Here is a 16,965-nt window from a genome sequence, read left to right on the forward strand (position 1 = left end):
ACCCGTGTCGTTAACAGTCATATTTTGTAACCCGAGTAAGAAGTTCCCTGCATGAGGAAAAGGGGGAGGTGCTGTGAGGAGGAACCCGCCGAGCTGTGGGTTTCCGACACCACCCGGTCAAAGGGTTCTGATCTCAAAATGAGGACAAGAAGCAATGTTAATGTCAGAGTTTCTATGGCCCTCATGACTGTCTTATGCCGTGAGGGATTTTACCTTGTTTCCTGAGAGGCTTTAAAAAATAATTTCCTCAACAGAATCAATGTCGTTAATTCCTAAATTGAAGGTACCTGGAATTTTGGGCTTTGTTAACTCACTAATATTGCAGCCAGCTCGCTTACAGTCCTAGAAGGGACTGTTGGCTGCATGGTCAGGCGAATGGCCTGTTGAAGCCAAGATTGAGACCCCACACGTTGTTTGTAGGTGCTCACGCGTGCTCCCTTGAACACCCTCCAGCACAGGCGGCTCACGGCCTCCCGCGACATTCCGTCCCCTTGCTGGAACGTGTCTTAGTCCACTCGGGCTGTTGTAACAGAACACCACAGACTGGCTGGCTTCTAACGAGCAGAACCCTATTGCTCAGCTCTGAGATCAGAGTCCCAGCCTCGTCAGGGAGGGGCCTCTTCAGGGCACAGACTTTTTTATCTTCATATGGTGGGAAGGGGCTGGGGAGCTCTGGGGTCTCTTTTGTAAGAGCCCAACCCCCTTCGTGAGGGCTCTACCCTCATGACCTAATTCCCTCCCAAAGGGCCCACGTACTGTTACCCTCACTTTGGGGGTTAGGACTCAATGTATGAATTTGGTGGAGATGCCTTCAGATCATGGCAGAATGCGACTGTGAAAATGTTCACTTCCTTTGTTGAGCGCTGACGCCCAGCTCCCAGTAGTGATGCTCACTGGAGGACAGGACACCCTGGAGTGGCCAGGCTGAAGGGGACAGAGCCCTAGCCCTGCCCCTTCTGGCTGTGTGACTGTGGGTTAGTCGTTTAACCTGTCTGAGTCTCACTTGCTTGCGTAAAATGGGGTTCATTATTTGTCCCTTTCTTCTAGGCTTGTTCTCAGAATCCAATGGGATGAATTATATAAATTTGCTTCTAAAATAACTTCATTTAAGTAGCGATGACCTGACAGGGGACAAGTGATTCGCATAAATTATCTTAACCAATCATCACAAAGTCGGTACTTCGGTGGGGGAAAATGTGCTGCATCAGGCGCATGCAGGTGCACCTGCAAACTTCAGGTGCCTGGGCTTTACCGGCTCCCTCCAGCTTAGACCTCCCAGCCAGGAGCGAGGGTTCCGGCCCCGAGTTCCCTTCTCGCACGCGGGCGACGACACTTTCTTTCTCGGTCCCACGGGTCTGTTTTCTGTGCCAGGAAGAGGCGGCTGGCGCAGCTCTACCGGCAGACGGCCTGCTTCTCCGCGCTCTGGCGGATCTACAGCCTGAATTATTTCTTCCACTACAAGTACTACGGCCACCTGGCGGCTACGATGCAGGTGAACGCGGCCCTGGAAACTCAAGATGACTTCCAGGTAGGGTTTTTGTAGAGGCTTTTTAAATGTCTGCATCTCATTTAGAGGGAAACTCTTCAAGATCACGGAGGTGGAGAATAAAGCCCTTCAGGGCTGGGCTGTTTGCCAAGGTCAGCCACTCTCAGACACTCTGGTCCCAGAATCACTTTGGACTCAACAATTCCCGAGGACCTCAGAGCTTTTTATTTCGAGACGTCTTTGGTGCAGAATGGTGGTTTATTAAAGCACCGGGACAGGACCCGTGGGCAAAAAGAGCTGGGCTGTGAGGGGCGCCTGAGTATAGACTATGGGGTTGGGGGAGTAGGAAAAAGGGAGGTTTCAAAGGATATTTACGCGTTAAAAAACACCTACAGGATACCACAGGCCTTGCCATTGTCAAGTTGAGGTGGTCCCTCCCCCCCCAGCAAGGCATTCACGGTAAGATAGTTGGGAGATTCCTGGAAGAATGTCACACGTGTCCCCCCAGGCGTGGGGGAGGGAGGAGGCCGCAGGTGACAGCTCACGCTTGGTCTTCGGCCAGTCCTTCTGCTCCTCAGCCCAAAGACAGTGAAGGGCAGAGAGGCCCTCGAGGAGCTGGACAGGACCACCCTCTGAAGATTTTCTGGGGTTCTTTTGGCCTGGCACCGTGTCTTCTGCACACGGCAATGCCCTGAAATCCTGAAAGTGGCTGGGACTTCTTCGTGCCGTCCCTGGGGCGGTCTCAGGACCCCCTGGCGGAACTACAGTCCACGTTGTTGGGGAGGAGGAAGCTCCTCTCCTCTTCAGGGTCCTTCTAACTGGACCAAGAGTCAGTTGACACGAGACAGGTTAACAGGAGAAAGTCAAGTGTAACAGCATCTGTGTGGGGATCCACAGAGACAAGAAATTCCGAAGACGAGGAGGCACCCCGAGGCCCCCTAGGAGCTAGGGAGAGGGGTTGGGGCCTGGGGGCACCAAGGGGAGGAGGACTGTCAGCAGGAAGGTGCGGAGACGTTTGGAAAACAAGGGTGTTGCCCTGTTGTGCAGAGGAATTGCTTAGTGGAGGAGGGTCTGTCAGTGGCTCTCTTCCTAGCGAAGCGGCCAGTCGAGAGACGCGTAACGAACCCTGTCTTGACACTAGCGTAACACCAGATGTTAATTTTATTTCAGCTTAAAAAACTAATACATTTGTTTAAGCCTTAAAAATAAGCTTTTCTTGAACGTGCTGGGTTTTGATGGCCCATCTGGGAGCAACCTGCCCTCGGCCCCTACAAAATGATCAACTGGGAAGTCTTCAGCTAGATGCGGAAAACTCCGGGAGACAAAACAAGGATCACGGAGCTAAAGCCATTTCATCTAAAGATTGATCGGGTCCCTTTGGAACAAAGCACATCACGTCTAGGTTTCTTGTGGGGCAGTGACTTCCTCTTGGAGTGACTGATTATCAGGAATTAAGGGAAATGGCTGAGGGCACTATAAATGGTGGAGGGACTTGATTCCTAGCCGTAAGTCTGTCCCCAGCATTAGGGCCGTCCGGTACCCCAGGATCCAGAAATGTTTACAAAGCCCATCAAACACAGCCCTCTGCCCGGCCTCCTCCAGTAGCCCCAGGCGACTAAGCCCAGCCGTAGCAGACCTCCTTCCGGCTCCTCAAGCATGGAGCTCGGTCCCCTGGTAGGGTCCTTGCTGCGGTGCCACCCCTGACCTTTACCAGGCTCTGTGCTGCTCAGCTTGAGGTCACCTCCTCCATGGGCCTTTCTGGGCCGCCTCGCCCGCTGACTCTCCAGCCCGTCCCTCTGTTTTCGTAGCTCTTATTACCGGCGGACGTCATCTTGTCGGTGCCCTCGTTAGTGGGTCGCCTGCGTCCACCACCGGCCCGTCAGGTCCGTGCGAGCAGGGCCGTCGTCTGTTACCTTTTCCACGTCCTGAGCTTCAGTAACAGCATCTGGCACATAGTGGGGTCTCGACAAACGTTCAGTGAATGAAACCCTTTCGTCCCCTCCCTGCTGGGGGCTGTCTCTTAAGAACAGGAGACGGCGATGGGAAAGCCAAAACTGGAAAGTGAATCCACAGAGGCTTGTTAACAATGTGCCCGTGGCCGAAGGCAGAGCAGCCTGGCAAGGGGTCCCCTGGGTGCTCAGAAGCAGACGAGACACTCCCTGTTGGACAACAGAAGGAACCAGAATGAGCCCCGAGAGAGCGATTTCCAGAACTTCCCCTACCTGCGGCGTGACCGCCGCCAAGCCACATAACCTCCGAGCTTCATACTTCCTCCATGAAGTAAAGCAGTTGGACTCTGTGCTCTGGGTCCAAATCCGAGGGGTCCTGGGCTCCGTGACAGCGTTGGCCATGCCATCGTCCTGGCAGTCCGCTCCTGGCCCTTCCCCTCCGGTAGCCCCACCGCAAACACAGCCCAGATCGGGAGCACAGAACCCCTCCGACGGGCTTTGTGGCCGCACAGGTGCCCGCAGTACCGTCTGTAACACAGAACGTGTGGCTTGGAGAATTCCGGGAAAGGAGCCCCTTGTCCTGAACTCCTCCCCTCGGACGGCCCTTCCCGCGAGCCCTTCCGCTGGCAGAACCTTCTGAGCAGGAGCCGCCGCCTCCTCGCCCGGCCCCAAGCTTTTATATCCTGGAGCAACGTGGCCGCTTAAAAGCCTTGTTTACGGAGCAGCCAACTTCCCGGGAGGTCTCTCACTTCTGTTCAAACCACGCTTTCCTCTTTTTGAAAGCAAACAAGCCAAACCCCCTTTTCTTGTTGATTAAATAACAGAAGTAGACGTCCTTGCTATAAAAATTCAACATCACAGAGATGTAGAAGGTGAAAAGTAAAGCCCCCTTGCCCCTCGGATTCCTCTCCCAGATGCGCACCACACCCCGGAGCGAACCCTGCCCAGCTTTTTGCTCTGCGGTCGCGCAGTCCCGTAGAGAAGCCACTGCTTTCATTGTTCACAAAAAGTAAAATCCTTTTATTTGGCGTAAGGACTCTGTGGGAGCCGTCGAGCGTGTCCTGAATCGTCCAATAAACAGGCAGCAGAGACCCAGGCTAATGTCTGCCCGCAAGCCCGAGCCTCGCCCAAAGGGCCAGCTCCGCCCTCAAGCTTAGTAAACGCGCGTCCACGGGCCAGCCCCGGGCGGCGACCCCGGGCTCCCCGCCTCAGTTCCATCTCGGCGTCGCCCCCTCTCCCCCGCTGCTGCCGTTTCAGATCATCAAGGCCTACCTGGACTACTCGCTGCACCACCAGCTGGCCGGCTACCAGGGCGTGTGGTTCAGACATGAGCTCGTGGCCATGGAGCAGATCTTCAACCTCCCCCTGAAAGGCGCGGGCGTCGAAATCGTGTCGTATGTGGCCGATACGCTGGGCTACACCAAGCTTCTAATGGGTCACTTGGACTTGGCCATTGACTTAGGTAAGGTTTGTTGGGCAAGAAGGGGCACGCGGGATACAGGGGACACCCTCGAGTACACCGGAACCACTTCCTTCCCAGGCTCTCGAGCCCACAAGATGTGGGCACTGCTGCGGAACCCCAACAGACATTACATAGTCCTCTGCTGGCTCAGCAAATCTCTCTTCTTGAAAAGCAGGTATGCAGTGGCGCCTGGGGGCTCCGTGGGTTAAGCCTCTGCCTTCGGCTCCGGTCAGGATCCCCGGGTCCTGGCATCGAGCCCCGCATAGGGCTCCCTGCTCGGTGGGGAGCCTGCTTCTCCCTCTCCCACTCCCCCGCCTGTGTTCCCTCTCTCACTGCGTCCCTCTCTGTCCAATAAACAAATAAAATCTTAAAAAAAAAAAGAAAGAAAGAAAAGAAAAGCAGGTGTTTAGCTGAACGCACTTTCCAAAACCAGAGGGAGGAAGCCATGGTAATTGAGCTTCCAGGACTCGCGTTACCTGGCCGTTGGGTGGTTAAGGAGCAGGATTTACAGGTGCAACTGATGACCAGTCTTTGGGATGCCTCTGCTTTGCACAGTGTTCTTTTTTTTTTTTTTCTTTTTAAGATGTTATTATTTTTTAAAGTACTCTCTACACCCAACGTGGGCTCAAACTTACAACCCCGAGATCAAGAGTCGCACACTCCCCTGACCGAGCTGGTCAGGCGCCCCCGCACATACGACGTCCCCAGTCCGTTTACTCCAGCCAGGGACCGGAGGAGGGTCCGCCAGCCGTGCTGCCGTGGGGATCAGGCTTTCCCGGGAGGAAAAGGGCAAAGCCTCACAGGGGAGGCAAATGCCCAGAGAAGAGCACCCGGGACCAGAAGCTCCAGCCAACGTGGCCTGACTCTGGTCGCCCTGATACAAAGGTCTGGGACAGCAGTTTAAGCAAAGAGCCCATCTGAGATTTGGGGGTGGGTCTGAAATCTGCGTAAGGGCCGTATAGGTCTGGAGTCGTGGGTCCCGCGGAAGCAAGGCCAGCGGTCCGCTCCGTCCTGTCCTCCCAGCACCTCCGGGTCTCACTACCGTCCTCTGCCGCAGAAACAAGCAACTGATCCAGGTGCTGGGGCGGCTGTGGGGCCTCTCGGTGACAGAGGAGCACATCTTCAGCAAGGCGTTCTTCTATTTTGTCTGCCTGGACATCATGCTTTATTCTGGTACGTCTGCTTGGGGATGTACAGGAAAGTGGGGGTACGGCGGGTGTGCCGGCGGGGCGCGGCAGCTGTCGGGGCTGGGGTCTTGAGACCACTAGGCTTCGGGCTGGAAAGACCTCGAGGCCTGGGAAGGGCAGAGCGTGGTGGGAGAGCTGCGGAGCCATGGGAGGTGCGAGGAGGACAGTTCGGTCCCGAGGAAACTGTGGGGTGTGAGCTGCCAGTTGAAGGGTGAGACCAACCTCACCCCAGTGCAGGGACCGACAGTGTCTTCTGTGCGCCTTTTCTAGAGGACTTGTTAGCAGGACGTACTAAAGACTTCGTGCTTTAGGACAAAGGGCTGAATGGCTAATAGGTCCAGGCGCTGGTAGCTGTTGGGGGTTTGGAAAAGCAGCTCGGCCTGGACACTCCTGCTTACACCGAGGAGGCAGCCCTCAGTGTCCACAGTAAACCGAGGCGTGCCAAGCCGGCACTCAGTCCCCACCATGTGATTCCGGGAAGGGATCCAGATGCTGCGGCCAAGGGGGGAGGCAGGGGGGGGAGACGGCAGGTCCCCGGCCGCACTCAGGCCAACTCCAGCGGGGCTGCCCGGGGACGGCTGGGTCAGAGCCCCTGCTGCCTGGCCGGCACTGTGGGATTGTAGCCTGTGCGTACTCGCTTGCGTGGAAGTTGGGCCTCTGGGCAGTGTGGTCTCGAGCTTGTTGCCTGCCACGGGACCCTCTCGATTCATAAAGTAAACAGAGCTTATGGGCTCTCCCCACAGGCGGGAAGTTCCCCTGGGGGCTCTACGCTAGAGCGGGGCCACCCCGTCCCACCACCAGAGCTCTTCTGCTTCTCTCTTCTTTAGGGTTTGTTTATAAGACGTTTGAAGAATGTTTGGAATTCATACGCCAGAATGAAGACAACAGAATCCTCAAGTTCCAGAGCGGAATCCTCCTGGGTCTCTACTCCTCCGTGGCTATCTGGTAACGGGGGTCGCCTATCACCCAAGTCCCGAACTTGAACAGGTTGAACCCTGAAGACGACTTCTAGGAGATTAGAAAAGAAAAAGAACTGACGATGTATACCTGAGCTAGACTGAAGGCGGCAGCATGGGCTTCCGCTGGAAGGGGCCTCGGGGGTCCCCTAGTTCATCCCCCCCCAGCAAGGCCACCTGGGCTGTGTCCGGTGCAACAGGTGTGGTGAGGAGGGGGAGTAAGAAGCCTTGCTTCTGGGGAGGGCTTGGGGCTTGAGGAAGACCCTGACAGCACCATTCGCCCACCCACCCCCACCAAGATGGAATGACGCCGCCGGTGTCTGCAGGTGGCCGGGCGTCCTAGTTCTGAACCCCAGCATCAGACCTGCCCACTCCTCAGCGGGCGGTTGTTCCGGAAGGCTGCTGTCCTGCCCAGTGAGACGGGCCTCTGGCCCCCACGCGGCAGAGAGGAGCCGCACGAAGATCCCGGCGGGCTGCCCTGCCTCTCGGGACGGAGAGGGCCAGGTCCCGGGCTACCCCGCCCGCCTCGGGTCCCGCCGTCACCGACCACCCGTCCCTCCGGACCCTGGAGCAGTGAGGGAAGCAGGGGAGGTCAGGTCGCGGGGCTCCCGCACACGAAAGGAAACCGCGAGAGGGGAAGCAGCACCCTTGGCGACCCAGTAACCCACCGAGCCTGGGGCTTCACGCCTTTAACGCATCAAGTTTTTCCCTCAGGAAAGCCGCAGCTACCGTCCTACCTTCAAGGAAGCAGATCAGCAGCAAGGTTCCAGAACGTTCACTGACGTCCTCCCACAGCTATTCCCCACGTCAGCCCGTCTACCTCCCGTCTCCTCCACGCAGCCTCTAGTCCAGTATGTCAGTGTCGCGCTGAGACTCACTGGCAACAGGGCGACATTCCTAGGCAAAGTGCCCCACACCAGAGCCGTTCCAAGATTGAGTAGAACTGTTACAAATTCCCTGGGAGAAATCAAACTCTGAAACTTAACCACCCTCACAAGTCCAAAGAGTCAAGTCACTTGCCCATGTGCATTAGCATTCAAGGAATCTAAGGCCCAAAACTCATCCTAATTTTTTATCCTGCGCTACCTCCTTTCCACAGCTGTGGCCTAGGCCAGGGCTTGTCACACTTCAGTGGGCACAGCTGGTTCACACTCGTCCACACAGCGTCCAGCCCCCTCCCCTGTGTGTGATTCCGCAGGCGTGGGGGGACCTTCGAGCCCTTCTAAAGAGCATCCAGGTGACACTGGTGACCCCAGTCTGTGGCCCACGCTTGGAGTAGCACTGGCCTAGGCCACCTCTCTCCGGACTTGGAGCAATGTCTAAGTTCTAGGATTTCTAGCCCCAAGCGTCCGACCGCCTTTGCTTTACAACAGCCCAAAGAGTTAAATGACTGGTTGCTAATGTTACCTGAGCGTCCGAGGACCCTGTTTGCTTCAAAGCACCCGAGCACTCTAATCCTGCCCGGCGTCCCAGCCCACGGTCCCCCTGGGGAGCGCCCGGCCGGCTGCCCGGCCCAGGTCCTGGGCTGGACTTGCCGAGAGACCCGGGTCAGAGCCGCAGCCCATTCCGAGCGCCCCGGGTTCACGTCCTGGTTCTGTGCTGCCGCAGGTACGCCCGGCTGCAGGACTGGGATAGCTTCCACGTGTTTTCCAGCAGAGCTAAAAACCTGGTGCCCAGAAGAACGCCCACCGCGCTCTACTACGAAGGGATCAGTAGGTACATGGAGGGGGAAGTTCTCTACCTTCAAAAGCAGATCGAGAGTCAGTCCGAGAATGCCCAGGACAGCGGCGTCGAGCTTCTCAAGGTGAGTCCAGGCTGAGCCGCGCCTTAGGTGGACTCTGTCTACCTCCTTGTGATCATTCTTGTTTCGGATTCCAGAGCTTACATGTTCATAGTACGGATTTTTAAGGTAACCCTCCAAATCAGAAGAAAATAACAATTGCCCACAACCTTACGACCCAGAGATAACCACTTTATACCTATCGAGACACCGCTGTTGAGGTTTTTTTCTGTGTGTGCACACACACACGTTTCCATTTTTATAAAACGTGCTATCAAAATAAAATATATTGTGAATGGTTTCCTGTCAGTACATTGTTTTCTACGGCTCGAGTTAAAGGGAAGCATAGTGTTTTCTCCTATAGATAAAATCTCAAAGATCTTGTTGGACACTATGCCAAACTGTTCTCGGACAGAAATTTTTTCGTAGCATTTTCCTGCTGCTCCTGTGATAGACATCTTGGTAGGTAAGTCTTTACACGTGCAAGTTTAAAATATTCAGCTGATCCTGAATGTGTCTTTTAAGTGAACTTCTTTAAAAAAAACAAACAAACTCGTAAAGTAAGTTTTCAAACGCTTCAGTGTAAGCATCAGAATGTGCGCATCTTCCACTCACTGAACAAAATTGCGCTGAGTGCAAAAATACACATATAATTAAAACAGCCAGCTGACAGGTAGTAACCAGCAGGTGCAGCTGTGGGAGTGCAACGGGGGAGCAAGTTACACCTGGTGCCCGCCTCTAGGTTTCCAGCCTGGACAGGGCAAGCCCTCCAAGGGAGTGAGGAGCTGAATCTCCGGGTCGGCTTGACCTTATCTGCCTTGTTCTCTTAAACACTGAGCACAGGTGTATCCGGTCCCCATTGTCAGGTCCCCAGTTACCACAAACCTAACAGCTTAACTAACACAAATTAGGGGCACCTGGGTGGTTCAGTGGGTTAAGCCTCTGCCTTCAGCTCAGGTCATGATCTCAGGGTCCTGGGATCGAGCCCCGTGTTGGGCTCTCTGCTCGGCAGGGAACCTGCTTCCCCCTCTCTCTCTGCCTGCCTCTGCCTACTTGTGATCTCTCTCTGTCAAATAAATAAAATATTTTAAAAAACCACAAAAATTTATCTATAAAGATGTTGATCTCAGCTTGATAGCATGCATAATGGACTCATTATGTATTGTGTGACTTCGTGTAATTTGATAGAGTAAACGCCTTTCCTAAGTGGAAAGGACGATTTATGAGGGACTTGAGACATGCTTAACTCCACAGTGCTCAGAAGAAAGAGGTGTTTGTTTATTTTCTTTAACCATCTTGCTTGCGACCTATTCCAACGTCCTCTCTCTCTTCTCAAGTATCAGGCACATTACCTGTGACAAGCAAATCAACTGTCACTATCACTTCTAGTGATCGGTTACTAGCAAAGGTGCACCATGTGTTCCGCCGAAGTGCCAGGTGCGGATCCACTAGACAAACCAGCAGGTGCTGAAAGGGAAGCACATCTTAGCGATGAAACTCCCCGTCCCAAAGCCAGGGCCGTTCAAAATACCGCAGGCGCCACCAGGCTTAGAGTAAAGATGAGAAAACCCTTCTCTGCACTCCCGAGGAGTCTGGGGTTTCTCCCAGTTGGAGAAGCAGGTAGGGGACGGGGCCTGGGGCTGGGAAGACGTGACGGAGGGAGCCAACAGAGTACAGGACCACGGATGGAGAGCAGAGTGTCTCCCACAGAACCATGTCCTGTTCACCGTAGATGTTTCATTTCCTTTTTTTTTTTCTTAAGATTTTACTCATTAATTTGTCAGAGAGAAACAGGGAGAGTAGCAGACGGAGGGGGAAGCAGGCTCCACGCGGGGCAGAGAGCCCGTCGTGGGTCTCGATCCCAGGCCCCTTGAGATCGTGACCCGAGCCGAAGGCAGATGCTTAACTGACTGAGGCACCCAGGAGTCCCTAGATGTTTCATTTCTTAAATAATCGATGGACTAAATGGATATGGAACGGGTCAGTCCAGAAACCTCAGCGTTTTGGGGCCGCCTCTGTAATACTGCAGTAAGTGCGACAACACAGGAAGACGCTAGTTCACTGACCGTGAAATTAGCAAAGACGTGAGGAAGACCCATCGTTACTCTGAGAGACCCCCGTAAACTTTCCAGGGCAAAACAGCTTTCCGATACCTTCATCGCCTCATTCTCTCCCGGGGGATTATCGCAAGGAAATAATCAGATGGCAAAAAAATTTATCTATAAAGATGTTGATCTCAGGTTGATAGCATTATAAAACTAGGAGAAAAGAAACACTATATGCAGGGGCGGCTGGGTGGCTCAGTCTGTTAAGCATCTGCCTTCCGTTCAGGTCATGATCTTGGGGTCCTGGGATCGAGCCCTGGGGTGGGCTCCCTGCTCTGAGGGTAGCCTGCTTCTCACTCTGTCCCTCCCCCCAGCTTGTTCTCTCTCTCTCTCTCTTTCCCAAGTAAATAAATAAATAACCTTTTTTTCCCCCCAAAGAAAAACTATATATACTTCACAAAGAAGTCTTGGTTAAGCTGGACACGGTGCATTTAAACACTGGGATAGTCGACAGAAAAATTCTGAGTTTCCGATTCTTTTAAAAACTGGTGTATCTGGTGACTCTACGCCGACATTCCTAGAGGGTAGCCGTTGGCTGGGACTGAGAGATGACACTTGGAGAGGACACGTCTTCTGTCACAACATGAAAAGCGTACCTCTGCTTCTTATCAGGCCACATCCAGCCTGCTTATTTTGTTCGTTTTTCTGTTTTTTAGAGAAGGGGAAGGACGGAGACATAAGTGGGAAGGCGTGTGACCCAGTGTGACAAGGAGCTCTTTCTGGGTGCTAGGCTTATGGGAAATTCTTACTCTGTGCTCCCGAGTTCTGAACAATAACTTCTCTTGCTTTGGTAATCAGAATAAAAGAGTTTTTTAGCGAGCCCCCACCTCTCACTCTTGGTCTGGGTGGACAGCTGAGACTACGCCCCTACGCGTGTCCCCTCCTGGCCACGGCTTCCCACGAGGCCTCTGGAACGCACATGGCCTGAAGCTTTGAAACGTTCCCAGGTCGTCTGGGCGGGAGCCCTCCCTGCGGCCCGCGACTGCTTCTGATTCGCATTTGCCGTCTCTCCTTCAGAGCCTGGAGAGTCTGGTGGCCCAGAACACCACCGGCCCGGTCTTCTACCCGAGGCTCTACCACCTGATGGCCTACGCGTGCATCCTGATGGGCGACGGGCAGAACTGCGACCTGTTCCTGAACACGGCCTTGCAGCTGGCGGAGACGCAGGGGAACGTGCTGGAGAGGTGTTGGCTGGACATGAGCAAAGTAGGTGCGGCCGCCGCCGGCCCGGGACGGGGACGGGGCGGGGACGCCCGCCCTCCTCGGCCCGGAGCTCGCGGGTCCGGCTTCCCAGGCCCGCAGGCCTTCCCGGACCGGCTGCGGGCGGTGGGCCCCGGGCGCGTCCCCGTCCTCCCCTCGGGGCCCGCGGAGCGTCTCTCGCTGGCGCCGCTTCCGTCCCTCGCCCTCCGCGGCCCTCGCCGCGGCCCCATCCTGCCGCCGGCCCGGCCCGCCTCCGGGGAGCCCCTGCCGGGCGCGAGCCACACGCGGCGCCCACCGCGCCCTCCCCGGGGCTGTTGCGCGCGGGCGGCCGGGCCGGGTGGGCGTCTGTCCGCGGGCGCGCGGGGCTCCGGGGGCTCGAGGGGCTCCGGGGGCTCGAGGGCCGGGACCCCGCAGGAGCCCGGCCGCGGCCGCACGCGGTGACACTCGGCCTCGCCCGCCAGGAGCGCTGGTACTCGAGCTCGGAGCGCACGGACGACCGCTGGGCGCAGACGCTCGCCCGCCTCCCGCCCTGGGAGAAGGTGGCGGCCGGCGAGGCGAGCGCGCGGGACGTGCAGAAGAACAAGTTCATCATGCGGGTCAACATCCTGGACGACCCGTTCTAGCCCCGCGACGGCAGCTCCGGCCGGACGCCGAGGACCCGGCCCGACCCCTTCCCCGCGGCCGGTGCCCCCGGGCTCCCGCGTCCCCCGCCGCTGCCGGAGGGTCAGCCCGCGGGGTCCCGCCCTGCCCGCCTCGCCCAACCGCCTCTCGCCCTCGGCTCGCCCGGCCCACGCGGCCCACGCGGCCGGGGCGCGGACAGACCCCGGGGAGCCCATTAAACCGACGGTTACTCACGCGTCCGGCGTCGTCTTTCGTGCGCGCCGCAGCTCTCGGTGGAAACAGGTTTCGTGCGGTTGAAACCCCAGCAGCTCCGGGGTGGGCACAGGTGCAGCTCGGAGTCCCCTTGTTTGACTTAAGAAAGTGACAGCGCTCCGCGCGCCGGGGGCTCCGTGGGTGAAGCCTCGGCCTTCGGCTCAGGTCATGGTCTCAGGGTCGCGGGATCGAGCCCCGCGTCGGGCTCTCTGCTTGGCGGGGAGCCGGCTTCCCCCTCTCTCTTTGCCTGCTGCTCTGCCTCCTTGTGATCTGTCTGTCAAATAAATAAATAAAATCTTAAAAAAAAAAAAAAGGAAAGTGGTAGCACTGAGGTGCGTGTCCCAGACGCTGGGGAGGCACCTGCAGACAGTCTCTCTCCTTGTTGGCAGACAGAACAGTTGTTTTGTTTAAGCTTTTTGTAGAGAGCGAGCGAGAGCACGGCAGCGGGGATCCTGACCTGAGCCCGGCACAGCCCCACGGGCGCCGCAGACAGCACTGCTCTCAGTGGCATTTCGTGCCCCTGCGTGTGTGGGACCCATGGGGACTCAGCCCACCGCTGCATGGCCCAGCCCCCCTGTGCCAGATCATCCCATGGGCCCCGGTGGCCATCTCAAGCAGGTGCCCCAGGATTTCCACTCGTGGGTTCCAGCCGTCTTCTGGTCTTCTGATCCCGGAGCAGGTTCTCCTGGGGGCCTCGACCTGCCCTCCTGTCACGCGCGCCCAGGTTTCTCCCGGTGACTTCCTCGGCAGTGCCCCCAGGCCGGCGTTTCTTTCGCAGGCCGGTATCTCACTGTCCTGCCATGTCTCCGGAGGTGTGTATTTTCCATCCTGGTGGCACAACTGCGCTGCACAGAGGCCTGGGGGCCTGGGACGGTGGAAAGACGAGCAGCCCGGGAAATGACAGGGTTGACCTCCAGCCACTCTGCCACACACATGCTTTATTCCCGTGCCTCGTCACCAAACCTCCCTGTCTCAGCACACGTGTGAGGCTCGCAGGTGACGGAGGGGAAAGGTGTTGGAAAAGACAATGTGCGTCCAAGTAAAAAAAGTTATTATTTGACAGAGGACTGCTTTTAAAATAAACCTGCATGGGAGTATCATCTCCTTCAAAGCTGTTGGGTCGTCTAAAGCTGGGGACTCGTCTCCCGGTGCTACATAAAAATTACTTGTTTTCTTACTGCCTTCATTATTTCGTACATCAGTCATCGTATTCATTCACTTACTCATCCAACTAACACGTCTCGACGAGTCCCAATGTACCCGACACTGATGACGGAGCGGAGGCTGTGACACAAAGACGTAAAGGGCCGATCCTTGACCTTGACAAGCTCACCAAGCCATTAGAGGAAGCAGGCCAGCAGGGAAGCCCCGCCGTCGGCAGGGAAGAATCGAGTGGTGGGGAGCAGCACCCGCGAAAGCCGTCTCAGAAGACGTAGCTGAAGCGTCTCAGAAACGGGTCCTTTGGGCTCCACCGTCTCTTCGTGGAGCAGGTGGAGGGCAAGTAGGGGGGCCGACGGTGGGCGTGGAGGACAGCCTTGGCGCGAGCCCTCTGGGCCAGCAGACGCTCTGGAGGCTGCCCTGTCCTGGAGCGAGCCAGGCCCTCCTCCCCAACCACCCCACCTCCCCCTGGCAGAGCGAAGACGGGCTAGGCTGGAGGGTGGACGGAGGCGGGCAGGGAGAAGGCAGGGGTTCTGGGAAGTGCAGCCCCCTAACTCCCAGACCGCGCAGCCCAGAGTGGGGTGCCTCAGGCTGTACGGGAACCCTGCACTTCCGGCCCCCAGCCTGCCTCAAACCAGTTATGTGACCTTCCCGTCGCTTTCCCCACATCCAGAATACACACACTGGGGGGCCGTCCAGGCCCGCTTCCCGCCCAGGCTGCCAGTCGCCTCCCACCCACAGGACGGGCGTGGGCACGTCCCCTCTCCAGCCAGCAGATGGCAGCGCTGCCTCCCGCTGTGGCCGCAGTAGCAGCAACACGAGTTCTGGTCCGGCCACCCCCACCCCGCCCTGCAACACCGGGGGAGCAGGTGCATCCGGCCGAGAGCTCCCCGGAGAAGGCACCTCATCCGTGAAGGCGCCAGGAGCGCAGGGAATGGAGAAGACAGGACATACGCCTTTTTCTTTAAACATGAGCCTTTGACCAACCCCCACCCCCACCCCGTCCCCTCTGCAGGTCCCTGGAGGCGGGGGGGGGGCAGGGGGGGGCTCTGTCCTCGTTCTCCACCGCCAGGCCGGCCCCCCGCTGGGGGCGGGAAGTGGGCGGGAAGAGCTCGCAGACCGCGGGAGGTGCTCACATTTCCACGTGCTCATCCCGGGTTCGTGCTTGCAGGCCCCCGAGAGGTTGGGACCCGTCGTGTACTGAGCTGGTGAACCGTGTGGACCCTGATGGAGGTGAGCAAAGACGACCCGCACGGGCTGCGGGGGCTGGGCTCTGTGCTGGAGCCGCGAGGACGGGCCGTGAGGGCCCGTGTGCCTGGTAGTTACCGACACGTGGGTCCCGGACGTCGCTGAACAGGATCCCCGCATGGACAGGCGCCAGCTTTGTGTCCTTGGGCAGGCTAACCTCTTCGTGGGCAGTTCCCTTGTTGTTTTTTGTTTTTTAAGATTTTATTTGACAGACAGAGACCACAAGTAGGCAGAGAGGCAGGTGTAAGGACCTATTTTATATTTTTATATTTTAGCCAGAGGCTTCCATTGAGGTTAAACAATAAATTGCTGTTTAACCCTTAAACTGTCCCTGCTCCCCTTCCCCCAGGGGACCTACTTAAAAACAAGTCCCGGACACCAGCCTCAGGTAACAACACAGATACAAGGGTGGGTCAGGCCAGGTGGAGACATCCGATCAGTGGGGGGTTGCATACTGTCTCCCTAGCGACCAAGGAGTATGGGCCCTGCCTTTTGGGGGGCCTTTTGGGCACCAATCTTAACCAAGGTGAAATTGTAATTCAATTGGTCACCAATTTCATTGGCCACCTGTGCGTGGCCAGGCCCAACCACATGGCCTTTGCCCTTAAAAGCCAGTCCTTAAAGGAGAGCGGGGTCGCCCTCTCTCTGTAAGAGGTGCGGCCCTGGCCGGCCAGTTTGAATCTTGATGCTTGGCGCGAAATAAAGCTTTGCTTGACCTTCGCTTTGTATCAGTCTCGCTCCTTTAATCACAGACCCATTATTCAGGCATAACAGCAGGCAGAGAGAGAGGGGGGAGCAGGGCTCGATGCCAGGACCCCGCGATCATGAGCTGAGCTGAAGGCAGAGGCTTTAACCCACTGAGCCACCCAGGCGCCCCAGTTCCCGTGTGTTAAAGCGGGGATGGTAATACTGTCCACCTTTACAGGGTGATCGGAGCTAATTCAGGTAAGCTCCCTGAGGAGGGGACAAACAGGCAACACACAGGATCTGGGGGAGAACCACACAGGGCTTGTGGGAGGACAAAATGGAGAGGCGCGCACCCTAACATGGCTTTAGACGTTTCTAGGAAGCTTCCTGGAAGAAAGAGGCCTCGGCCGGGGAAGACTTCCCAGGCTGGGACAAGGCATTCAGGGCTGGAGAAGTCGTGGTTGCGGAAGCCACAGGGGGCCTGGGCCTCCCACAGGCTCTGACCGAGCTCCGCCAGCAGGGCCGTGTGCCAGGAGGACGTGGGAGGCCGGCGGGACCGACGTCGCTCAAGGCCCCGAGGACCGGGCGGCTGAGGGGCTGCGAGCTCACCCTGGGGAAGCCTGTGCGCTGCGTTTTGTTTCAGAAACGCCCCCTTCGCGGAGCGCGGGGTAGAAGCGGCCGCCGCAGGGACCTGGGAGCCGGGTGCAGGGTGGGGCGAGCGCGGCCCGCCACGGAGGAGGGCGGTAGGGGGACGAGGCGGCCCCCTCTGAGTCGCCGGAGGAAGCAGAGCGCGTTCAACCCGGAGGACGACGCTCACGAGCGACCAGCACGGAGGGAGACGCCCCGTCTGCTGGGGACCCGCGGCGTTTCGAGC

At 57.2% G+C, this 16,965-nt stretch overlaps 1 protein-coding gene across 1 annotated transcript in view; it reads left to right on the plus strand.

The window, feature by feature from the left end:
- The window catches only part of ADCY10 (adenylate cyclase 10), a gene marked incomplete at its 5' end in the record, with an annotated part of 70,058 nt that extends 57,077 nt beyond the window's left edge, over positions 1-12,981 (plus strand). Inside the window, 8 exons of the mRNA XM_080824355.1 lie at positions 1,372-1,528; positions 4,693-4,897; positions 4,976-5,072; positions 5,955-6,070; positions 6,912-7,029; positions 8,649-8,844; positions 11,943-12,131; positions 12,587-12,981. Coding sequence (XP_080680481.1) covers positions 1,372-1,528; positions 4,693-4,897; positions 4,976-5,072; positions 5,955-6,070; positions 6,912-7,029; positions 8,649-8,844; positions 11,943-12,131; positions 12,587-12,748 — 1,240 coding nt within the window. The 3' untranslated portion in view covers positions 12,749-12,981. The remainder of the gene's footprint in view (positions 1-1,371; positions 1,529-4,692; positions 4,898-4,975; positions 5,073-5,954; positions 6,071-6,911; positions 7,030-8,648; positions 8,845-11,942; positions 12,132-12,586) is intronic.
- Between the last annotated feature and the right edge of the window lie 3,984 nt (positions 12,982-16,965).

Source organism: Martes martes, assembly GCF_963455335.1.
Source record: "Martes martes genome assembly, chromosome: 15".
Classification (NCBI taxonomy): Eukaryota; Metazoa; Chordata; class Mammalia; order Carnivora; family Mustelidae; genus Martes; species Martes martes.